A 26,854-nucleotide genomic window follows, 5' to 3' on the forward strand; every position below is an offset into this window, starting at 1 on the left:
TGGGTTTTCTCTCAGGCAAGAAGAATCTTTTCTTTCCCCCTTCTCCTCCATTTGCATTCTTTGTGAGGTCTGTCTGCCTTGTGCTTTTTGTCCTGGATTAGACTTGTTCAGGGATGGAGGCTCCCAGGCATGGAGGCCGTAGCTTTTTGGCTTCCATTCAGCACTTTCGCTAACCTGTTAGGAAAGTTAATTTTTGTCTACAATCATTCCAGGAAAATAGCATACACTGACAAAGTGAATTCATGTATTTAAGGTTGTAACTTCGTTACGTGTGGCAGATATGTTAACTTGTATCCGATTTTTTTGGATGAAACTGGGTGTTTGTTTTATTTTTAAACAATGAGATGAAGTAATGGATTATTTTAGTTAAAATGGCATAATTGTGAAGCCTCTGGTACTGAGTTTTGGGTGAGATGATCTGTTTAAGATTCTTTCTATTCGGAGTTGGAGTAGCCCTCTCCCCGTTGAGGGGTGATATTTCCCTTTACCTGTTCTCCAGATTGCTGTCCTAGTTAAATGAAGGTTCCTCTAGTTAAATGGTATTACAGTTATAGAAGTCACTCGGGTGTCACCTTTGGTAAAGTGAACTCAGCTTAAGATTAAGAAACTGGTTTCAAACTGACCCTTTGGCCTCTGGAGCAAATTCAAATGTAACTCTCTCCCATCCCCCTTCTCTTCCAGATTAATTAAAAGAAGAATGAATAGCAGTCCTTGAAGATAACTGGGCAATTTTTTTAAAAATCTTTTATTGTAGACGTTCAAGTGGAGTCAGAGGCTCTTCTTTACTGGTGTGAGGATTTATACAAGTCTTCAGTTTGTCAACATAGACTAACATCATTTTTAGAGAAGACATCCTCCTCCCCCTTTTTTGGTGTCTTGGTGCCAAAAATTAAATTTGGGGGCATCATTTTGACTTGTGTTTGTGTCTAGATTTTATAACACAAGTAATTTAATAAAATTGTGACTTGTTTTGCTTAAAACCAACCAAACCATTGCATTGAACCTGGAAATCTTGAATTGAGAGGATTGGCATCTTTATTTTAATACATATATCTGAAGACAAAAAAAAAAAGCAAAGGCTTTTTCAGAGGTGTGCCTCTTAAAATTCTTCATTATTGGAGACAAATTTTATAGCACTTGCAGTGAAATTATGCTAGAGTATAAGCAGAATCAAAACAGTTGCAAAATCTATTGAGTAACTTGGGGAGACCTCTCTTTGGAAACTTCATTTTTCTATGAGTTACCAATAGAAATTTTTTGTAACGTACCATATGTGAGTTACCATACGTATTGGTATACATTTTCTCCAAATAAGCAGCTAAAAAACAATGCAAGTGTCAGACTTACTTATTTAATATAATAGTTTTTAGCAATGGAAAACCTACAGACAAATTTCTCCTTGGTTCAGGGCTCAATTAAAAAAATGAATGGGATGGATGATGATGGCAGCCCTCCAGTGAAAAAACTGATGACAGACATTCATGCAAATGGAAAAATGATGATAAACAAGATGCCAACAGTTAAGAAGGAACACTTGGATGACTATGAAGCACCAATGGAAACTGATGGAGAGCATGTCAAACGAACCTGTACCTCGGTGCCTGAACCTTTACATTTAAATCCCAGTTTGAAACACACTTTGGCACAATTCCATTTAAGTAGTCAGAGCTCTCTGGGTGGACCAGCAGCATTTTCCGCTCGGTATTCCCAAGAAAGCATGTCACCTACTGTATTTCTGCCTCTTCCGTCTCCTCAGGTTCTTCCTGGTCCACTGCTCATCCCTTCCGATAGCTCCACAGAACTCACCCAGACTCTGTTGGAAGGGGAGTCTATTTCTTGTTTTCAGGTTGGAGGAGAAAAAAGACTCTGTTTGCCCCAAGTCTTAAATTCTGTTCTCCGAGAATTTTCACTTCAGCAAATAAATACAGTATGTGACGAATTGTACATCTATTGTTCCAGATGTACCTCAGACCAACTTCATATCTTAAAGGTCCTGGGAATACTTCCATTCAATGCCCCATCCTGTGGGCTGATTACATTAACGGACGCACAGAGACTATGTAACGCTTTATTGCGACCACGCACTTTTCCTCAAAATGGTAGCATACTTCCTGCTAAAAACTCATGGGCTCAGTTAAAGGAAACGGGCAGTGCCTTTGAAGTGGAACATGAATGCTTGGGCAAATGTCAGGGTCTATTTGCACCCCAGTTTTATGTCCAGCCTGATGCTCCCTGTATTCAGTGCCTGGAGTGCTGTGGAATGTTTGCACCCCAGACATTTGTGATGCATTCTCACAGGTCACCTGACAAAAGGACTTGCCACTGGGGCTTTGAATCGGCCAAATGGCATTGCTATCTTCATGTGAACCCAAAATACTTAGGGACACCTGAAGAAAAGAAACTGAAGATAGTTTTAGAAGAAATGAAGGAGAAGTTTAGCATGAGAAATGGAAAGAGAACACAATCTAAGGCAAGTTTTCTTTTTTAAAATAGTAGTTTTGAATAGCAGTAATGGTTTACTTTGAGATCAAAAGTTTATATTTAAATATGTGTGTTAAGGAACTGTTTATGCTCATGCAACAACAAAACATCCTGATGTATGTAATATGTTTGTATCACATATTTTAGGCCATAAAAATGCTTTTCTGTGTGTGTTTTCACTTGCATTTCCAAACAACCTAGTGAGAGGAGTAAGATGATTCCCATTGTACAGGTAGAGACTGAGGCTCAGAGATCAAGTGGCTTTCCCAAGATTATATAGCCAGGGAGTGGAGGGTTTGGAGCTTTTTTCCTCCAGTCCTGACTTCTCTCTTTCACACATGCTGCTTTTTGATGACTAAATCTGTTGTTTTCCTAGGATTCAAGATAATTTACACTTTGGTGTTATCTCCATTTGCAAATGGTGTAATAGCTAGTCAAAACAGTTCTGGTGATGGGCTTGAAACAGCGTTTTTCTAAGGTACATCTAGGATTTCTGACATTGTTAATATACTTGGATATTTAAGCTTGATCATAATTGGAAACAAATGGAAGTGAAAGATTTGTCTGAAGAATTTTTGACTCTAGTAACCAAGATTCTTTTATGAAGAAAGGAATAATTTAAAAAAATTGTGACAACTAGAATAAATAAAAGACTTAAGAGTAAATATTAACGTGAAAACCTATCAGCAAAGAGAGCTTAAACTTATTTTTCCCACTGCATTATCTGGTAGGCTAAACTAATATATTCTAAGAGTTTGAATGCCTGGGTAATAGACAAGATTTGGGTTATTAAATACTCTGTTGGTCTGGTTTTAAATATATTTTTCTGCTTGATTAAAATCAATGTAATAGCTAATACTAGGTGTTTAAGATGGCAGGCATTGTTCTTGAGCAGTTTTACATGTGTAATTTTAAGGTTGGCCATGTTTCATTTCAAGAATCTAGTTTTTCCACTGTTTTTATTCCTTGAAACAATCTCTGCCCTTTCTACTTCACAGAAGAAACGAATGAAGCATATTAAATACCAAGATTATTCACAGCAACATGAGAACTTGGGCTAGAATATAAGATTTGGTGTCTGGTGCTTTATTATGGTGCAATTAAGGTTTGAGGGAAATTTAATTGCAGTGCACTTTGAAGACAGTGATTTGCTCCTGAAGACCCATGAAGAGAATTTTAAACTCTTAATTCAAGTTTGCTACTTGCTGCTTTCAAAGGGTCAGCACGCCTTCAAAATTCCTTGCCTGACGCTACAAGACAAGTTCATTTAAAAAAATGTATTTATTGATTTTAGAGAGAGGAAGAGAGGTTGGTTGAGACATTGATTTGTTGTTCCAGTTATTTATGCATTCATTGGTTGATTCTGGTATCTTACCTGACAGGAGGATTGAACCCAGATTCTTGGCATATGGGACAACGCTCTAACCAACTGAGCTACCCGGCCAGGGTAGATACATTCATGTTGTTCAGGTGCAGTTATAACTTACTTTGAAGCAGGATTGAATTCAAGCCAGTTCTCGAGTTGTTGGACTTGCTTACAGCTGCACTGCTCCCATGCTAAGGCTGCTGCTTAGGTAGTCTCTATATTCTCAAAATGTGGATTGCTCCTTTTGGTATTTATGATGTCTTGCTATTTAGGGGTTCTACCGTTACAGTCATAAGGTAGTGACATTATTTGCCAGATATTCTTGCACCAATTTTTGTTGCTCTGACAGCATTTTTGGGATAAACTACTTTGTCTAATATTCCTGCTCTGTGTTTGTGAGAAAAATACCTGAGAACTATGATGAATGTTAAAAAAAACCACGCCACACGATGAATTTACTTAACTGAAACTGAATGTGCTAGTGCTAGGGTTTGGTTAAAACTGAAATCATCCCTCATTTGGATGTAGCCTTTTATTGTCTCAGAAGTTAATAATTTGAGTTCATTTTTTATTTTTGGAAGATGTGAGTTTTTTTTCCATTTTTTTGCTGTTGTTATTTTTGCAGCATTTCCTACTAGTGTATTTTGGTATTGTTTCCAAGCTTATATGAATTTTAAGCTACTTAAGGGAATTTAAAATTCCAGCATTATTATAAAGCTTTTTTAAAAAGGAGCGTTATGGGGAGTTCATGTGTAAAACATACTTGAGTGGTTGTTTCGTTGTGCTTGCCACTTTGTATTTTAAATATTTATCCCTTAAAACTTTGTGAGGTGGTTCTTTTTGAAGGTCTGTTGAACAAGTTTTCTCAGATGAACCAGTCCCAGATGGGTCACATGCTCTTGGTTGTATAACTGGTAGATGGTAGAAAAAAGAGTTGAATGCAGGTCTTCTGACTTGAAGTCTAGTAATTTTAACTTTCCCCCCTAATTTAGTAGCAGAAACTGAATTTTGAGAAACATTAACTTAAAAAAATTATTGTTTTGTATAATGGTTCTTAAACTCTGTATTAACTTGTATATACTCAGCTGTTTAACTGGGAAGGGGGCAAGGAGAGAGTCCTTGACTGGGGAACATTTTTCACTGCCTTCTGTGACAGTGAGCTGGTTGCCAAACAAACCAAATTAGATCTAGAAGAAGCTCATTTAAAAAAGTTGGCAGGCTTTTCTTTTATTTTTTTCTTTTTTAAATAAAAGAATATACCGAATATATTAACCTTATATAAAGGACTCTATGTTTAGTGTGAATACCAGTGTAATTTTATATGTTTATGTAATTTATGTAGTTTTTGTAGTCAAAGTACTGTTTTTGGATTAAAAATACCCCTGAAACTCAATAGATAAGTTTTTGAAATGTAGGGACTGTTAAATTATTTCTAAGGATGGAAATTATATTAGTAATGATCACCAAGCTATTTGCATAGCTAATAGCTATGGTTAATTTGCATAGCTAATAGCTATATTTAGATGGGAGAAGTAAGTGGTATAAGGTCAGCAGTGTTCTAAGTGAAGAACTGACTATAGTCTATGTGGAAACTACAGCTATATTTTAAACTTTGTTACTCAAGTCACCACCACAAGAAATATACTTGATTTTAGATCTGCCTAGGTTGCTTTGCAAAATGGCATTATAAAACTATCTCTTTTTATCATTTGACTTGTTTGTACTTTTTTGTACTTTTTTGTTAAAGTATTTGAGGATGGACAAACATGCAAGAATATTATATTCCTGATTTTTCTTTAAATCCACAGTAGGTATTATTTATTTGATCTAATTCTAATTTTGTTGAATCTTACATTTTTCTGTATGGGAAAAGGTTGTTAAGCAAATTGATAATTTGTAAATAATATTTGAAGGGTGATATTTACTTCAGATTATTTTCAAGCATATTAGAAAAGCCCATTTGTAGTCAGTTGATAGATAATTATAGGTGATTCTTTACTGCTACAGCATGTAGCTGACAATTGGTAGATAATTATAGGTGATTCTTGACTGTTACAGCACATAGATGACAATCTTCACTAAGTTATAGATGGTGTATGTTCTGTAAGTATATATATTTGTATTTATTTTTTAAAAATATGTTTTTGTTGATTTCAGAGAGGATGGAAGAGGGAGAGAGAAACATCAATGGTGAGAGAGAATCATTGATCCGCTGCCTCCTGCATGTCCCCTACTGGGGATCAAGCTTGCAACCCAGGCATGTGTCATGACTGGGAATCAAATTCTGACCTGCTGGTTCATAGGTCAGTGCTTAACCACTGAACTACACCGCCCGGGCAGTAAATATATTTTTAAATTAAAATTTAGATTTCTAGTGTCTAAACACGTATTAGGAAAGTGAAATAGTACAGTTTTTACTCTGCTTAGGGCAAAAAAAACTATAAGTTACCTGTGATGCAAATAGATGACCTAAAGATACCAACTTAAAAAACTTAAAAAATTTTTTTCTCTTAAAGCTTATTAAATATTTCACTATTTTTAATTTTACATTTTTCAGTTTCATTCTGCAGAGGTGATTGGAATAATAATAATTGTACAGAAAATTTCTCCCCTCTGGTAAGCTACTATACTTTTGTTTAGGAAGAAAATACACTTCCTTATTTAAGAAGTAAGGAAATGCACTACAGAGAATGAGCAATGATAAAGGGTAGTGCTGGGACAAAATGTGTTGTGGTAGATTTGATGATATTTTGTTTTATTAGTGGTATTGTTAGCATAAATTTTGATAAAGTTGGGGGTAAGTCAGAATCTTATGAAGTATTTGTGCTCATATGAGAGACCAATGTGAATATTTTTGTCTAACTTCCTAAAATTAATAATTATCTTCTTGACTTTAGTGGCTATCTTTTTCCTGTTTTCCCAGAATATAGTTGAGCGCATAGCACATCAGAGGCACTCAGTGAAAAAACAATTTTTTTTTTAACTGAATACATTTTTGAAAAACACCACCACCACAGTTTTTTTTAGAATGTTTGGAATTTTCTGGAAAAATGATGTTTTAATCTTCAATGAACACATATATAATTTGAGAATAAACTGTTGAATAACTGATCAAATGAGAGAACTGATGAGAAGTATTTTGGATGTTAAGAGTCCAGAAATGCAGGATGGTTCTTCAAACTATTATTGAACTATTTACTACTATGTATTTGGGGGTTTTTCCTTTCCCAAAACATCTTGACTTAATTTAGAGCTATATGAAGATTATTTCTAAGACATATGATAACTGAGTATTGGGTTCAAATGTATTTCCTCTTAGTTGTTTGTACACAGTAATTACACTAGTTGGATATTTGTTTACTTATTAGAATAAAATGTGCAAGAAGAAAGTGTAAAACAGTTTATGAGAGAATTATGTTATAGGAAGAATGTTTCAATGAAATCTCTAGAATCGCTTTGGGAATAGTGCCCCCTTATGGTCTGGGAAATACAGAGTCTAGGTTTATATTCATTTACCATTAAAAAATGGTAAAACATTAAAAAATGTTGATGTTTTAAAAAAGGTCTATGATTAAAAGAACTTAGAAATTTATTCTTTTGGTTTGAAAAAAATTAACTTCAAGGAAGAAAAAAAGAGGGCTAGGCCTGAATCAGTATGTAGTCAGCCAATTGTGTTCTCATAGCTGTGCATACGTTATAATATGCCACTGGGAGAATAAGGAAGTAATCAAGAATTGGGTTAATTTCAATCCCCATAGAATTCTGGGAATGGAAAGTGATTGTGGAGCCAGAACTCAATTTGTTCAAGTAAAGAGGTAAAACTAGTTTGGGAATAGTTTTAGTAATGGCTTGAAACCTGTATTTTGTCCACATACAGAATTTTGGTCTATTGAGGGTTCAAATACCTAAAATAATTTAAGGATATTATTAGACTACAAAAAACAAAAAGAGTATGTAATTAAACTATAAGCTTTTTTTGAGGTATAGTTTGCTTTAGTCACTAAATAAAGTGTTATAGTCCCATGGTAGGCAGAAAGAGGAATGATTAGGAAAGGTATACAATTAAGTCATTTTGATTTCTAGACTTAGAAGTGGGTCACAGAAACATGTACGTAAAGACTACGTGGAGGGTGCCCTAAGGCAGAAATTCATCTAGTTTCTGAATGTAGAATGTGGTAAATGCTTAATAAAAGATTGGGTAACTGAATGAAGAAAATCTTGGTAGTCCTATAAATTTACCAGTGATTTTCAAGGAGGAAAATAGGATTAGTTTTAAAGCAAAGCTAACCTTTTGTTTTTATTTGTGATAATGAATTAATTTTGAGATTTCAAAGAGTTGAAAGTACATATATTTTTTTTATTTTATGGGGTCAAGGAATAAGAAAAAAAATGTTTAAGAAAGTAAAGATCATTTGGTATGTAATACTAGGGGTTTTATTTAATGTTAAAAATGAAGTGACAGTATTGGAATTTATTCCTTTTTCATATGTAATGCTTTGTAAGTTAGTGCAAAAGCATCTATAGAGCACAAATGTTGTTTATACAGGACTAGTTGTTGAAACAGTAATATTTTTGGACCGATTTTAAGATAGTTTTCTTAAAACAGTGTTTTTCAAATTGTAGTTGTCACCCATGCAGCCTTTCTCATCGAGGGTTCCCTAAGGGGAGAATTAAGTCCTGCAGAAAATGACTTGACCAGAGTGATGGTTTGTCATTTCTCCCAGGGATGGTATATCGTACCATTCTAAATGCTTTGGAGAGTAGTTAATTCACGTGTACAATGGATTCATTGAGGCATTTGGGCTTAATTCTCTTGAGAACCCCTGTTGAGAAAGGGCCAGAAGGGTCATAAAATCAATTTAGTGGCTCATCAGTATTTATTAAAAAAACACCACATGACAGAATAAAAAATGAGCACATTGAATATAGTAAAATTAGTTAATCTACATTTTGCTATAATCAATTTACATTATTTGAAGGCCAAATAATCTGAGATCATAATTTTTTTAAAGCACATATGCTGAAGTGGGATAGCAGAACCTTAGATTTGTACAGATTGAAACTTGACAATAGATACTTCAGTGAAATATATATGTATGACATGGAGATTTCTGGTATTTGCAATGTTAAATGAATAGGGCACCACATAATTCCAGTACAAAAATTTATTTTTAATAGCCTGATGAACAAAATAGAAAGAGGCATGCATACATGGAACAGACTGACAGCTGTCAGGGAGGATGGAGGTGGGTGGGGGAATGGATGAAAGAAGGTAAAGAGATTAGCCAAAGAACAGATATGCATTACCCATAGATACAGAGTGGTGATGGTCAGAGGGAAGGGGCAGTGGGAGCTGGATGGGGGCAAAGGGGGGAAAATGGGACATCTGTAATAGTGTTAACAATAAAAATAAAGTTAAAGCCGAAACCGGTTTGGCTCAGTGGATAGAGCGTCGGCCTGCGGACTGAAAGGTCTCAGGTTCGATTCCAGTCAGGGGCATGTACCTGGGTTGCGGGCACATCCCCCAGTAGGAGATGTGCAGGAGGCAGCTGATTGATGTCTCTCTCTCATCGATGTTTCTCACTCTCTCTCTCTCTCTCTCTCTCTCTCCCTTCCTCTCTGTAAAAAATCATTAAAATATATTTAAAAAAAATAAAGTTAGTACATCATTTTAAAAGTCCCAGGAGTTAACAGGATTTTAAAAATCAGTTTTGTTTTGTTTTCAAATTGTAAAGGGAGTGACATTGTACTACTGACTTCACATGGCTTTTTTCCACGAAGGTTTTAAGATAAGAGTTGCACGTTGTAAGAATTTTAAGCACTGTAAACCCCAAACTGGCTTTGTGAGGTAGGTGGTATGATTGATCTTCCAGTGTGCGGAACAGCAGACATTGCTGTAATTCCTGAAGATCTGTCTGATAAGTTAGTGGAGGTACTTAGATCATACTGTTCCAGTTTTGCATTAGGTTGATACATTCTAATAATTACAATGAAATGAGGCACAAGACTAAGCCTTACAATCTCTTAAATAGCTGTTTGCTACCTTGTAATCCTATCCCTATTTCGGTTGTTGAAACACTCATTCACAGCATGCTGGAGTATTGAGGAAACTTGATCCTGTGCTGAAAGATTCCATTTCTTTCCGTAAGAGTAAGAGTTGTGGGCAGCTGTCTGGCAGAGTGTCTTTTGTGTTTTTCTGAAATCATTTATTGACCACTTGAATGTCTTACTGTCGTACACAGTAAAAAGACCCTGACAGGTTGTATTCACTTTATACCTAGAGAGTTGTTGCTTAACTGTGTATTCAGTCTCGTGTTTAGTAAGGTTGCTAATGATTTACCAGTATGTTGTGATGTGCATTTAATATACATTATATTTTATTTCTTGTGTAATCACACCATTAGAGGGATTAGTCCTTCCTATGCTTACTGTCTTATAAATACACACAATGTATAGTCTTTATCTTTTATATTTTAAAAAATATTTTTCCACATATTTTAAAAAATGTAATTCTGATTAAATTTTGGGGGGATTTTGGAAATCCCACCAATATTTTGAAGCATTGTCTTGATTTCTTTAGTTCATCAATGTTTGTCATTAGACACAACTAAAAGTCATAAATATTAGCCTGTAATTCCTATAATACCTATAATTAAAAATGGAGTGCTACCTAAAAGTTTATTATTGAAGATAAGTCTAGGAATTTTAAAGTTTTTTTTTTTTTTTTTAGTACACATTTAAATGCTTGTATATGAATAGTGTTGACTGGGTGGAATTAGTTTTGTATCTCGAAAATGGTAGCAAAAATGCCTATTGGTTTTTTTTGTAAATGAAATCAAGTTCTTTAAATTACTTCATTGTGAGTTAGTAAGCATTGTACTACCAAAATACAATGGTTCTTTATTAGAAAATCTGATTGTCAAAGGGTCATGTATATATAACACAGTAAGTTGAAACTTAGAGAAACTTTCATTAAACATTCCCTAATTTTTATTTAAAATGACCTCTTCCATACATTTTGGGATTGTTTAATTTTGCTTTCATAGATATCATTGGTTGTTTTATGACTTAGAGAAAAAGAACCTTTAGAATGAAATAAATTGTCTGAAATTTTTCTTATGTGTTTCAGGTAAGGATGCCATCTGTTCATTTTATGGTAGATAATGGTGGGGAAGTTGGGTGATAAAAACATTTAAAACTGTTAGGGCTTCAAGTTAAGCTCTAAATGATGTACATCTCTCCTTTGCTAAGTAGTGTAATGTATTCTATTTTAATGTTTAAATACACAAAGGAATGAATTATTCCTATATTGAAAGGTAAGATAAGTGGCAGTAGATGCTCCTCTCTTGGTATCTCAATTTTTATTGCTAATCAGTAGTAGCATTACTGCTGTGACATTTAATTATATTGTTCTTTTTTTGAAGATCTAATTTGTATGTTGAAACAAATGCAGAATAGATGAAAAAATCTGGCATGACTGTGAATGTTCTGTTGTATAATATGTGCTTTTCTTAATTATTTTTAACACGCAGTTAGGATAATTTGTTACAAATGTGTTTATGGCTTATCACAGCATATTAGAGAAAATTAATTCCCAACATTTTATTATGGTTAATGTCCATTTTCCCATCATTTATATTATTTAATTTGTAGATCTGATCTCTAAAAATACATCCCAGAGACCTTTGGCTTCTTTGGTACTTCATCGAGTAGGATATAGAATGTGAAAGGGACTATTTGTGAATTTCTTGGTAGCAGAGTAACCTTATTATAGGGCCACCCTGGAAGTTAGTGAGCTACATTGTCATTCAGAATTCATTCAACAAATATTTATTGAATCCCTACTACATGCCAGGCATGGTGCTACGTACTGAAATAGAAGAGTAAATAAGACAGTCCTTCGCCTCAAGGACTGGACCAAGCAGAGACTGGATATGAGGGATTTTGAATAGGGAGTTCAGACATTGGCTAGGGGACTGCACTAGGTGATCTTTAAGGAAGATTTTTTTTTAGAACCGCTAGTTTGTGAGATTGTATGAGAATGGGAAATCAAATAAGACAGTCTTTGAGGCTAAGAACAGAAACTAGAAAGGGATGGATGTTTAAAAATACAGGGTAGGGCAAAAGTAGGTTTATAGTTGTGAGTATACCTGTAATTCTTGTATTTAGGTATTGTAATACCTAAATTCTTGTATTATTTCCCATATGAACAACTGTAAACCTGAATTTGCCCCACCTTGTATATGAATGCACAAACAATTACTTAAGGTGGCATCTGAAGTGTAGAGACATCATAGAAATAAAGATAAACTGAGTTTGGGTCATGAATAAAAGTAAAATGTATACAAATCAAGCTGTAGAGTTTTGAAATGATCAAAATTGAGTTAGGTTTCAAGTCAAGATCTTTGGCTGAAAAAGTTTAGAATTTGCTTTTCTGAAGATTGGAGATTCCAGATACCCATAATAGGAAAATTTTTGAATATGTAAATCAATTTTAGTAATCTTAATTTAAAAAGTCTGGTAACAGTTGATTTCTTGAGCAGTACATCCAAGATTGTTTCAAATATAAAAGTGGAACAGAGCTTCCTTTATTTTCTAAATAATGAGTTTAACAAGTGACTTCTAGAGAAGAAAATCTCTTTTTTTTTTTTTGCTAGTACTCACCTGAGGATATTTTTTCACTAGAGTCCGAGTACATGAAATTCGTGCATGGGTAGGGTCCCTAGCAGCTGCTGGCTGGGGCCTCCCATCTCCCGGCTGCCTGCTGCTGCCACCGGCTGGGGAGGGTTGGATGGAGGGGGTGGGGAGCTGCAGGCAGTTGGCCGGCTGGCCCACTCCCAGTGAAACTCCTGATCAAGGGGACAATTTGCATACTAGTGGTAGGCATCCAGGGAGGAGCCCAAGCTGGCACGTTGCTTGCGCTCATCCCAGCCTGCTTGCGCCTGTGGCCACTGCTTAGTAGCGCTGCCGTGACGTTGGGAGAGGCTCCTGCTGCTGCAGCTGCGCTCTCCAGCCGTGAGCCTGGCTTCTAGCTGAGCGGCGCTCCCTCTGTGGTGGTCAGTGTGCATCATAGTGACTGGTCGACCCGTTGTTTGGTCGTAATGGTCACTTAGGCATATCCTATCTAATAATAGACAAACATGGTAATTGACCGTACCTTCGCTACGCCTCCAATTGGCTAATCAGCACGATATGCAAATTAGCCGCCAACAAAGATGGAGGCTAATTTGCATACTGCAGGCCGGGCAGGCCAGTGCGAGCCGCCATCCGGGCCCCCCGTGTGCTGCTTAAGCCCTGCCACCAGCTGGGACCCCCGTGTGCGGCCCTAGGCAGGCGGGGCTTGGCTGTGCGATTGGCCCAAGGAAGCCCTATTCTTGCAGGAATCCTCCTGCAATGGGCTTCTAGTATGTGTGTGTATGTGTATATACACACTTACATATATACATATACATATACATTTTATATCTTACACATACATATGTATACATATATATGTATGTATAAGATATAAAATATAATTTAACTATGTCATGTTGACTCAAGACTTCGTAAACATCAGTTATTATACTCTGTTGTGATGAGGGTAATGGACAATTGAGATACATTAAATTATTTGCCCTGGCCTATGGTAAAGCCCTCAAATTGCATTGCTTTTTGGATAGTTTTTATGTTTGCATTATGTTGTAATTCATCTCTTTGGGCTGTCAGCTGTCACCAGGCATCTATCATTTAGTATTTCTGTTGCCAGCAGTTGATTCCCTTTCTGACTTACTAGTAGAACTAAGCTGTAGGCCAAGAAACTGTAAAGAAGTGATTGGCTTACTTTATTAATAAGCAGTATATTCTGCCTCAGATTCTGAACTTTTTTAGAATATTTGATCAGGATTGTGGGTTTTAAAAAAAAAATTCTACTCTTATATAGAGTCTAGAGGCCCTCAGTGAATGCGTAACTCTGAAATCCTTTCAAAATAACCATTCTTTTCCCTATGATCTTATGGTCTTAGTCTTTCAAATTCCTTGCCCAGTAATAATTATTATTTTTTTAAAAAGATTTTTACATTGATTTTTAGAGAGAGGAAGGGATATGGAGAGAGAGAAATACATGTTGATGGTGAGAAAGAAACATGGATCAGGTGCCTCCTCCGTGCCCCCCCCTCCCCCCCGGGATCGATTCTGAAACCCGGGCATGTGCCCTGACTGGGAATCAAACCGGCAACCTTTCGATGCATGGGATGATGCCCAACCAACTGAACCGCCCAGTAATTCTTAACAAAAATGTTGATCTGCCAATACAAATCACTGTATTTTTTGTTTTTGGCTTTTAATTGGCCTTAAGTCGTCTTTTAATTGGTCAAGTTGTATAATGTGTGCTCCAAAAGCTGTTTCCTTTTTGTTCTGAGCTAGTTGTGTTGGGGCAGTGGGTTACTTGTCAGGCCTTTCCTTTCCTGAGTCTCTTCAATCTGCTTTGGTTTCCTCTATTAGCAGGATCTTCCTAACCAAACCATGGACAATTTATGAATTTGGTTATGCTTTAATCACAGCTGCTTAGCATCTGGAGATGTTTCCGTTCCTTACTTACTTTCTTGGTTCTGAACTGGAATATTAGGATGTCAGGCATAACAGTTTTCCTAATTCTTGGTATTTAGTGGCTATTTCCTCACTGTTGTGTTTATGCATTCTCAAATGAGGGTGTCATTCTCCACATACATTACCTAGTTGCAGAATTAACTAGGCAGGGTCAGAATACCCAGCTCTCCTTTTTGTCTCATCCTTCCTTCTGTATTTCATCCCCAGCTTCCTTCTCCCTCACTCCACTAGGTTTGTCTCCTATCTTTGTTGCTCACTTGAACCAGGGCTTCTTTCAGCTCCTTTTCCTCTTCTCTGTTAGTGAGTCTTGCTCCCTTTCAAGGAACCTTTTTCCCCAAAGAGCAGGGTAATTACTGTAATATTAAATAGGGAGGGAAGACTACAAAGCAAACCGGATAAGAGAGAAATTAATAACATAGGTTATTCTTTTCTGTCTCAGTTTCTGAACCTCAGTTTTCTAATCTGTGAAATAGAGATAATAATATCTACTTAATGAGGTATTTGTTGGAACTAAGCAGGATGCATATGTATATGTGTGTGTGTATCTATATATCTATATCTCTATATCTCTCGCTCCCTCTATCTCTATCTCTATCTCTATCTCTATCTCTATCTCTATCTCTATCTCTATCTCTATCTCTATCTGTCTAAGAAATGTGTGTGTGTGTGTGTGTGTGTGTGTATTTCTTATCAGGTAGATACACAATAAGTCATCAGTTATATTCTCCTTTCCCTTTATTTACAGATACAGTTTATGAGGAAATACAGTTTACTGATAGGTGTTGGCAGACAAAATAATTTCACGTTTAGTTTGGCAAGGTATTTATTACGTAGAATGTTACCTATACACTAACAAATACTGTATGGATACGGATGGGTTATATTCTAGCTGGTTGTAGCAGTGAAGAATAATCATAACTTACCAATTCTGTACATTTGCAGGGTACTGTTATTTAAAATGGGTTTTAAAGTTTTAAAAATCCTCATCAAAGGGTATGTTTATTGATTTTAGGGAGGAAGGGAGAGAGGTAGAAAGAGGAAGAGGGAGAGACAGAAACATTGGTTGCCTTCTGTACTCACTGTATTGGGGATGGAGCCCATACTATAACCTTTTGGTATATGGAATGGTGCTCTAACCAACTGAGCCACCCAGCCAGGGCTAAAATGGATTTTTAAAATAGATGTTGTAAGTATGAAATTGGATGAAATCACTTCTGGTAATCCCTGTTAACATGCACACTGAAACTGTTTGCAGTGGATCACGTAGCAGTCTCTGAGTTTAGGTGACCAGGCATGGTACTTTAAGGAAAGATTGCTTTATTAGAAGATGACTGTTAATGTAACTCTTCTTTTGCAAGGTTCTCCAGAGACACGCTATGACCCTGTCACGTTGACACTTTAAAATTTTAACCATCACACCTTTCAATAATCTTCCCTTCTACATTTTTCTACAGATAGATACACCATCAGGAATGGAATTACCGTCATGGTATCCTATTATAAAACAGGAAAGTGATCATGTTTCTCAGACACATTCATTTTTACACCCTAGGTGAGTATTGTCTCGTTAACCCTTCCTTCTTCCCTTTCTCCCTTCTCTCCTCCTCCCTTACTCCCCCCCTTCCTTACTCCCTCCCTCTATATGTCAGATACTATTCTAGACCCTGGGAATTCATGATATAGCTTTAGGCTTTCTTGTTAATAAATGAAATGAATTGTAAATTGTGTTGAACATTTATATTAACCTTTTAAAATTTTTTACTTACTTATTTTAGTGAGAGAGGGGAAGAGAAAGAGAGAAACATTGATGTGTTATTCCACTTTTTATGCATTCATTGGTTGCTTCTTGCATGTGCCCTGACTGGAGATCGAACCTGCAACCTTGACGTATCAGGATGATATTCTAACCGAGTTACCCAGCTAGGTCCAAAATAACCTTTCTTGGGTTTCTATGTTTTTTTTCTAGAAATAGGTCTTTTCATTTTTGTCCTTAAGTAAAAACAAAAGTTTTCTTTTAATTTCCTTACCTTTCTTCAAGAGGTAAATCACTCTTCAAAAGTTTGGTGTGTAACTTTGATTTTTAAAAATAAATCTTTTTGAAACTTAGATGCTTTCATAATAACCGCACCCCTCAAAGTAAAGTTTTCATATTTTCAATAAGAATGCTCCTTAATTTATTCAGTCCTAAAGTTTTATCTGCTACTATAAATATATACTAGTATTCTCCACAAGCATGGTGATGAAGAATCTTAGTCTTACTTTCATTTGCACAATTCCTATGTTCTTACTGCGTTTGAAATCTTTGGGTAGTATTAAACCTGTCAGTTTTCTTAGCAGAATGTTAAATTTCCATCCTCAGAATTAATGTAATTGGTAAAAAAAACAAAATAGATGTGTCCTATACAATGAGATGTAAGAAATTATTTAGAATTTAGAGCAAGCATGTCAGACTTGCGGCCAGCGGGCTGCATGCGGTCCACAACGAATATTTTTGCAGCCCAGCCAAAATAACAATATGTAAGAAGTGTTTTAATAAAAATTTCATAACTAAATTTTTACAATATATATACTTATTAACGAACTACAATGTTCGCTAATGACTGATTATTATAATTGCGTTGCATTCATTTCCCTTACGCGCCTCACGCGCAGGCGCACCATTTCTCTCCACGAATACTGGCAGTGATATTTTAGCAGCCGATTGCCATGTCATTAGTCTTGTACTGACTGACTTGTTTGGTGTGTGCAACAGAAAATATTTCGCTTTTGGAGAACAAGAAAAATAGGTTTATTTGAGTTACGCTTATTAATTTGTGCAGTTATTCAGTGTCTGGTAAGTTAATGTTCAAACAAAAATATTAATTTTTATTAAAATGTCCTATTATTTTATGTTAACAATTACTCATTTCGGCCCTTTGTAGTAAGCATGTCTCTACCGAAATAAACCTACGTTTCCATGAAAATTGAAGCTTTTGTTTCTTTGTGGCCCACATAAACGTAAACCTTGTTTATTTGGCCCGTGATGCCTTTGAGTTTGACATGCTTGGTTTAGAGATTAAAGTATGTCAGTTAAATGGTTGCATCTTTTGGCTAAAGGTCATAAAGATTGTAGTTAATAATATGATACTTAAATATCTAGCTCATCTCTATTCCATGAGTCTCTCAGATAATGTACTGAACAATTTTATGCAAACTTCGAGCAAAATTGGTAGATATATCCCTTTGATCTTAGTTTTGCATAATTTACTGTTACTGTTTTATCAAATACATAGGAAGTACAAAAGTATTTTAGAAGATAGCTCTGTTGGGTTTGATACATTCAGAATGCCTGTTCTCTCTCTGAGCTGTTTAAGATGGAAGGGCCCTGGGAGCTCCCCGTTGGTCTGTGGTGAAACAGGCCAGAGCCAAGAAGTGTAGGGCTGAATCAGCCTCACCATAACAAAGAACAAGGGTTTGTTGCTTTAGAGGAGTGATGGGCAAGAAAACAGTCCTCCGAAATAGCATATGGTGCTTTCTTTCTGAATAAACCTTATCTACTTGGGGTTGTGAATGGCTGTGAAAGTGCTCCGTGCTCTTAGATCGCAGGTGGTTTTGCGGGGAGGAGAAGAAATGGTGATTTTCTTCTTTAGTGAGTGTCCTTTTAGTGCTTAGAAATTATTTTTTGCAAAATAACAAAAATCTCTCCATGATTTTGCTTTTACTGCCTAAAATACTGACTTTTTAAAGAATTCTTTTCTGTGACCTTTATTTTCTTAGTTGTTATGTTGTCTGTTTTGGTGGAAAAAAATTGTTTAACCATAGAAATAGATGTAACACATTTCGCTTTTTACCTAAATGTAATGTGTCTTATTATGCCTTTCTTTGTTTTCAGCTACTACTTATACATGTGTGATAAAGTGGTTGCCCCAAATGTGTCACTCACTTCTGCTGTATCCCAGTCTAAAGAGGTCACAAAGACAGAGGCAGGAAAATCCATACCAAGACAGCCAGAGAAGCCTTACAGTAGTGGAAGACATCAAAAAACAGTGTCTTATCCAGAAGTCTCACTGGAGGAACAGGAGAAAATGGATTTAAAAACAAGTAGAGAATTACGTAGACATTTAGGTAAGTATTTCTATATTTAAATTCCATATTAAAAAAGTGTTGGGTATTTGATTTTTCAAAGAGGATTTCTGTTTAAGGGACTTTTTCAGATAATTGAGGTTTTTATTGTAAAAAATGTTGAGTGACTTCTTAGAACATCAATTGCTGTACTTTTCTAGAATGGTGATAGCTATAGTGGCTAATGAGATAGATATATAGGTTACACAGCTTCATGCTTGCAAGTGACTTTTGTCTGATTATTTTTCCCCCTTCCTGCCTTTTTGCTGTCAAATTTCTTTGAAAGGTCCTTATTTTTCTTTTTAATTTTCTGTGAACTGAGAAGCCATTTAACTTATAATACCAAGAAGTATATGTAAGTGTATTTAGGTATAGGACTCAGGGAAACTTAGTCATGGAATAAGGAAGGATTGAAAACTTGTAGCTGTGGGAGCCAGGCAGATGGCACAAATGCAGAATGTTGGCTGGACATCTAAAAAAGAGCTGCCTAGTTACAGTGCCTTTTATAACACTGGACCAAACAAGATATGTTCACTCAAATGCTGCCTCGTTACCCTCCATGTAGCAGCAGAGCTTTGCTTATAGCTTAGGGAAATGTGACAGTTATTTCAGCTTTGTGGGAGCCGTTGAAGAATCTGTAGTCATTTAACTTTTCATACATAATTGAGATTCTTTTTTTGGGGGGGGGGGAGGTCTGTACTTTAATTTTGAGAATTTTAAAACTTAGGTTCTTTTGGATTTAAATATGGTACATAATTACTAGCGTACCATTATGCTCTATTTGCATTATATTTTCCAAATTAGTGAATTCTAGCGATTGTTAAAAAGTTATTGAGATATAATTCATTTACCTTAAATTTACACTTTTAACATGTACAGTTAGTTCAGTGACTTAGTAAATTCACAAAGTTGTGCAATGATCACAACTATTTAAATTTGAACATTTTCATTACTCCAAAAGAAACTATAAACCATTGGCAGTTAACTCTCCATTCTCCCCTGTCAACCACTAATCTATTTCCTATCTTTATGGATTTGCCTATCCTGAGCATTTCATATAAAAAGGATGATACAACATGAGGCCTTTTGTTGTCTGGCTTCTTTTACCATCTTGATTTCCATAGCTCTCAAATAAGCCTTGAAATTGGTAATTGTGAATTCTTACTTTGTTACTCTTTTTAAAGATATTTTGGTTATTTTGGATTCCTTGCATTTCCATATAAATTTTAGAATCAGCTTGTCCATTTCCACTGGGATTTTGATAAATATTGCATTGAAAAAGTAGATTAATTTGTTATTACCAGCTATCTTAGTCTGTTTGGGCTGCTATAATAAAAATAGCATAGGCTCGGTAGCTTATTCCACAAACACTTATTTTTCATGGAGGCTGGAAGGTTTATGGTCAGCAGATTTGGTGCCTGGCAAGGCCCTACTTTCTGATTCACAGATAGCCATCTTCTCACTGGGTTCTCACATGGTGGAAAGGATGGGAGAGCTCTCTGGAGACTCTTATGATGGCATAAATCCTGTCATGGTGGCTCTCCCCTGATGACCTTATCATTATCTCCCAAAGGTCCCATCTCCTAAAACATTACATCAGGGGTTAGGATTTCAATATGAATGCTGGGCTAGCGGGGTGGAGGTCACTAACATTCAGTTCATGACACCATCTTAACAATATTACGTCTTCCAATCCATGAACATGGGATGCCTTCCTGTTTGTTTAGGTCTTTAATTTCAATGTTTTGTCATTTTCGTTTTTGAAGTCTTGTACTCCTTTGTTGAAGTTATTCCAAGGTATTTTATTCTTTTTTATTTCATTTGTAACTGGGTTTTTTTTCTTAATTTCATTTATGGATTGTCCTACTGACTTAGCAGAGTGATATTCATACTTTGTTACTTTATTTTTGCCCCTTAAAGATCCATCAATCTCAAATAACTCTGTAAGTAAAAAGAAACCTGAGTCTACCACTTGTAACATAATCAGAGACACAAGCAAGGCGGGAATTGACCATGATGCAGCAGCTTCATCTCCACTTCTTGTCAAAGATGTCATTTGTGAAGATGATAAAGGAAAGATTATGGAAGAAGTAATGAGAACTTATGTAAAACAACAGGAAAAATTGAACTCAATTTTGCAGAAGAAGCAACAACTTGAGATGGTAAAATTGTTATCTAACTAATAGCCCTAATGAAGATACTTTTGCATATTCTTAAAAATAGTCAAGATGAGATGCTGCAAATTTATTTATAATATATAAATTATTTTGTTTTATACTCATAAGCAATTTTAATATACTTTTAAATTTTTAGAGAAAAGCTTTTCAAAATAATTACCTCTACATAGAATTGATATGACAGCTGAATTTTAGATGTTTTATGTAGTATTTTTTCTTGAGTTGAAATTTTTAGCATGATGGAAATGAGTACAAACTGTAATGTGATTTTGTATATTACAGGAAGTTGAAATGTTGAGTAGTTCAAAAGCAATGAAGGAACTCACTGAAGAACAGCAGAATTTACAGAAAGAGCTTGAATCTTTGCAGAATGAGCATGCTCAAAGAATGGAAGAATTTTATGTTGAACAGAAAGACTTAGAGAAAAAATTAGAGCAGGTAATGAAGCAAAAATGTACCTGTGACTCAAATTTAGAAAAAGACAACGAGGCTGAATATGCAGCACAGGTAAGAATTACTCAGTTTGAATAATGTTGCCCTTTCAATGTGGAAATTGAAGCTGTTACCTTCTCTGTTAAATTATTTTTTGGCAAGCTCATTGGGATTTCAAAACTTAAAATTCTGTTCAAAAACACAAATTTATGTGATATCATCCAAGATGATTTTTTTTTTATTTTATTGATTTTTTTTTTTTTTTTTTACAGAGAGGAAGGGAGAGAGACAGAGAGTCAGAAACATTGATGAGAGAGAAACATCGATCAGCCGCCTCCTGCACATCCCCCACCAGGGATGTGCCCGCAACCCAGGCACATGCCCTTGACCAGAATCGAACCTGGGACCCTTCAGTCCGCAGGCCGATGCTCTATCCACTGAGCCAAACCGGTTTCGGCCAAGATGGTTTTTTTTTACCTTGATTTATTTCTTGAAACTTTTATTGGGTTTCTGTAGTGTAGTTGCCAAAATTGATAATTTCTAGCTATCTGAATATCAAGTGTTACATTGTTTTAAAATATTGGCTTTCCAATAAAAAAATTAACAAACATGAACTGTTGACCACTATGTTCAAAAGCACGGGAGCAAAAATGAATAGTAGCTCACTTCTTAGGGAAGATGAACAATAATACTTGACATGGGCAGGCTGTGATGATGAAAGGTATGCTAAAGTGTAGGGCATAATGAAAGTACGCCAGGTGTTCAGTCCTCCTTACCCTTGGTTTTTCCCTCAGTCAATGTCAGAGCAATAGTATTAGCTAATCAAGGTTTGTATATGCATGAAATTGTTCATTTTGTAAAGAGTAATTTGAAGGGCAATCTTTGCCATGATGTGAGGATTAAGTGGAAACACAAAACAGTGAAAACTGACACAGTCTTTTAAATCACACAGCTGGCAGAACTAAGACAGAGATTGGACCATGCCGAGGCTGATAGGCAAGAGCTCCAAGATGAACTCAGACAGGAACGGGAGGCAAGACAGAAGTTAGAGATGATGATAAAAGAGCTAAAGCTGCAGATTTTGAAATCAAAGACTGCTAAAGTATAGAAACCTTTAAAGAGATTCATCTGTGTGTTTCTGACAGAGTTTATTTTTGTTTGTTTGCTTTGGTAATTGAATTCTGAACTGCTTATTTGCATGAAGATAACTAGGCATTCTATCCATTTGTAGATCAGAGAAAGTGGAGAGATTATATATTAGTACATAAATTTTTACATTTCCAAATGAATGAACATGTATGTTTCTTTGTACTTTTTTTTCCCAAACAACTCGGTAACAACTCTATGGTTTCAACTATTAGATAATCTGCCTATATTTCTAATGCAAATTTAACAGTTGTATACTTTTTAAAAGCTGCATTGTGTGATGAAAAATAGTTGTGAATTTTGTGATCCATATTTCAGACTCAATTTTAGATACAATAGTGGTTGTCATATTTCAAATATATGGAGATATTCAAGGGGTTGAATCTCCTTTTTTCATTATTACAGTCTCCTTTGAAGTTGATAATGCTATACTCATTATTATATACAAAATTTGCTTTTATTTTGTTCTTATTATGGAATGAATTTTCTTCATTTCTCTTCTTAATGTCTCCTCAGAGACATTTTGTCAAAAGAAAAATTTCATTCATGAGGTTATAGCACACCCCATGGGCATAATGGGGATGGATAATATGCTCTGTTATAATCCTGCTGCTAAACGCAAGAAACAGTTGTAATTTTTTTTTGCTTTAAATATGGTTATATTTAGATTTTTTTTTTTAATGCAGCAACTTCAGGAGAGGGAATAAAATGTAAAAATTTCTGAACTTTGTTAAATGTTTATGTTGTTAAATAGTGGTGTTGAAATGTTACTGTTCTTGAGAAAAACTGATACCATTGATTTCTATACAGTCCATAATCTTCCTGTACAGTTTTTATATGTAGTTATGGGGCTTACTGAAATTTGTATAATGGATTTGTTTTCCTTACTGCCTTTGTTTTCCTTTAAGTTGTAAAATATTAAATGTCTTAAAGGTTATTTTGGACTTTTGTATGTTTAAATGTTAAGTCTTATCAAAATTTGCACAAATGGACCATTTCAATTACTACTTAATATCAAAGTCAGGAATTTACAGTCAACTGATAGAGTGTGTGATAGATTAATATAGGAAAGTTTAGTTATCTGCTAAAGGATTTTTAGATAATTTTTAGGAGGTAGGAATCTTATAGTTTAGGAGAGGAGCAACAGCTGCACTTTTTTTTTCCTTTTTGCACAGAAAAGTGTCATTTTTTTAATGGCAAAGTTCATATTAGTTAATTCTTGGCTTAAGAGATATTAGGTGAAATTTTTAGTATGCATTTTTTTAAGGAAGTTTTCTGAAGCTACTATTAATTGACATTATTAGCCCATGAATTTTATGTTTCTCATGTTCTTGCCTAAGGTACTGAATGAAATTACTTGAGCTAAATCTATTTTTGAAATAAATTAGCTAGGGTTATGTACTATTCCCAGCATAGATGATAGGTACTCTAATGGTATAGAACTTCAAAAATCAGTAGGTTATCATTTAACCAGTTATTTTCATATTTTACTTAATGGTACTAATGTATCCTAAAAGGATTTTATAATTCTGAAAGTATAGTTTTTTCACTAGTGTGAACTAAATGTGTATTTTCAATTTACCATTTAAATTTTGCTGTATTAATCCTGCAATTTAATTTGTTGATTTTTGGAATCTCCTCAAGGAGGAACAGATGTTAAAAAATGACATACGAGAACAGTGTTAAAAATGACATACCCTCCTAATACTTTTTATTTAAATTGGAGAAAGAAAAATCACAGAGACATTCTACGATACAGTTTAATTTTAGTTGTGAATTAGTGTCACAGCTAAGCTTTTTGGGTGACTTAACTTAAGCTCTTATAATTTTCTTTGATTCTAATCAGTCAAAATCTTTCTACTCATGCTACTTAGTAAATGATAAGCTTAAGTTTCAACCCAGAACTTCTAAATTGCTTCATCTTTGAAATATGTTACTTAAAAATCCTAAATAGTGCTTAAATACCTTTAAATTATCATAAACTCTTAATTTAAAATTGAGCGAAATATTTTTTTCTGGTCCCTCACATAATAAAAACTTGTCACATGTAGTCTTCATTTTCCCCAAGATACATTGATGTTGCCATAGGTTTCTGTCTAACTTTCTGGAATACAGTTTTTTAGTCAATTGTAAATGTACCTATTCTGGTGAAAAGTAATTTTAAGTTAAACTGTACCCCATAGCTTGAAAATACAGAGATTTTGTAATACTTTAAAAGTGGCCTCTGCTAAATTACCTTGCCCATATAAACTTACTCTATTCTTTGCATGCTCATTTTGTGTGTTGATTGCTATCTTAAAGTTTGTTTTGGTGTTGTTTTTGCGTGCTAATTCATTAGGCAAGCAGATTTTCCCTCAGATTTTATAATACTCTAGGAAAAATACAAAAATTATTACTTTAAAAAGCTGCATTAAAGGAACAGCCTATCAAAAGTGCTAAAGCATCTTTAGAAGGAAGGGAACGATATTAGCTTACTGGGTGGTAGGTGATGTTTAATTTGGGTGATGATAGTTTCTGTACTCTATGAGGAAAAGGTACCAAATTTATAAAGGTAGTAAATGTAAAATCTGCTGTCATTGAGGAAGCTCAAAACCACCCTAATTTCACAAATTCACTTGTAAACACTATGAAAGGATTTGACTGACAACGTAAGTTTGGCTTGTGCTTTATTTTTGTAAAGCATATTCTTTTGCTTGAATTTCTGTGTTCATGAGAATTAGGATGTTTCATGCTTCTTGAACTAATTTTATAGCATATTTAATATATTACCAGTTGGAATATAAATCATTTGTACATATTGAATTAAAAACCAATTACTAAAGTAGGTGAAATAGACTGAGTACAGTATTTGCAGATTATTAATTTATTTGAAGTCATGTCAGAACAACCAATTTATTTGCACATCTGTGGCCTCTGAGGGAAAGTAAAATGATAAATGAGTAACATGCTTAAGGTAGTTCCCTAAAATTAATTGTAAAGCTGGTGTTGAAGGCTTTTGATCAGCTCTAAAATTTTCTTCTCTACGAAAAGACTTAACGTTGTGATTGTTTAGGGAACAATCTTTATTTTTATTTGGTTTTATGCATTTAATCTGCACAACAGGACATTAAAAAATAATATAATGAAAAGCTGTGCTCAGACTATACATCTATTTCTGTGCTTGGAATTACTTGTTAATAGTTTTTAATTGAAGTTGTCAGCAATAAGGGACACATTACTGATGTATTATATATTGTGGGATTGAATAAGCAGCTTAATTTTTTTCTAGTATAGAATACTTGTGCGTTTCTGTTGGGAAAATTTATATAGGTATTCTATATTGCATCTTGTTTAAAAGGACAGTCTTTTTGTTTTGTTTGTAAAATCTTTCCATTTTAAATGGCTTTAAACTACATAATGCAATTGGGGCCTGTTTTTTAAATAATATAATTAAATGTCTTATATAGTGCTACTGTTTTTGAATTAGAAAGTGATCAAATGTAATAACAAATTTAAAAGTTAAGCCCAGAAAACAAAAGTGTATTAAATTAGTTGAATGTAAAATTTACAAGATTTTCTTCAATATAGATACCTCAACTTGAAAATAAAGCACAGCATACTTAAAGTAGTTCTAGTAAAAATGTCCTACCTAAATTACTAAATCTAGGACACCTTTTGGGGGATTATAGTTTGGGAGAAATAAAATATACTTGTTTTTAACCATCCTGTTAGAAGTATTTCTTTATCCTGATAATATTAAGCCAACACTGTAGTCTTAAATTATTTCTGAATTTTAAATCTGTGAAGGCAGTAAATGAAATACCTGTCTGCAACTGTTGAAACAAATTGATGACTACATTAACCATAATTCAATATAAAATTTTGCCAATGATGTACAGTTTTATGGTTAAAATTGCTGTGGTTGGTTGTATTACATGACACAAAACTGTCCTCTACCTCACGTGAAATAGATATTTTATATGGTTTTACTATAAAACAAGACTCATCTATTTGGTCACTTAGTTTACAAATTTTGAATTATATTTATTGAAACATGACATACTGTGCTCTTAGCTTATACATACCTCAATTGTATTTTGTGCTGTTTTCCATTTTCATGCCTTGTAAATAACTTGTATAGATTGTGGATTAAATTCCAAATAAAAATTTTTAATGCCAATAAAACTGTTTCAAGCCATTTTAGTATCCTGTGCAAGCCTATCCCTTAAAAATTGACATTTTCTTCTTCTTTTTTTTTTACTTTAAAGTCTATTATTCATTACACACTAAGTGACTGAGTTAAGAAACCTTTTAAAAATATATAAATATAAAGCACATGAACATACTAGCTTTTAGTGATTATCCTCTTTCATGATGCATGGACTCCTGCTTTAATGATTTCCCCATATCCTCTACCCCCACTTTTGGTATTAGTTACCTATTCCTGTATAACAGAATTAAGCAGCTTGAAACAACAAGTATCTCTCACATATTATCTGAGGGGCAGGTTAGTGTGATGGTTCAGTAGCTCTTAGAAGAGTGCAGTTATGATGTTACCTGGGCTGAAGTCACCTGTGTGCTGGAC

The 26,854-nt window shown here is 34.7% G+C and overlaps 1 protein-coding gene across 2 annotated transcripts; it reads left to right on the forward strand.

The window, feature by feature from the left end:
* The first annotated feature begins 355 nt into the window (after window positions 1–355).
* SKIL (SKI-like proto-oncogene) lies at window positions 356–26,449 on the forward strand. Of its 2 annotated transcripts, XM_006764099.2 has the most exons (7): window positions 356–790; window positions 1,409–2,470; window positions 15,889–15,986; window positions 18,306–18,538; window positions 20,456–20,697; window positions 20,995–21,219; window positions 22,097–26,449. In XM_006764099.2, exons 2-7 carry the CDS (start codon window positions 1,424–1,426, stop codon window positions 22,250–22,252), a joined length of 2,001 nt encoding a protein of 666 aa, XP_006764162.1. In that variant the 5' UTR covers window positions 356–790; window positions 1,409–1,423; the 3' UTR covers window positions 22,253–26,449. The 2 variants fall into 2 exon arrangements, with proteins under 2 accessions (XP_006764162.1, XP_006764161.1); XM_006764098.2 differs by having other exon boundaries at window positions 356–2,470.
* Window positions 26,450–26,854: the final 405 nt, after the last annotated feature.

This window comes from Myotis davidii, unplaced genomic scaffold (assembly GCF_000327345.1).
Source record: "Myotis davidii unplaced genomic scaffold, ASM32734v1 scaffold115, whole genome shotgun sequence".
NCBI lineage: Eukaryota > Metazoa > Chordata > Mammalia > Chiroptera > Vespertilionidae > Myotis > Myotis davidii.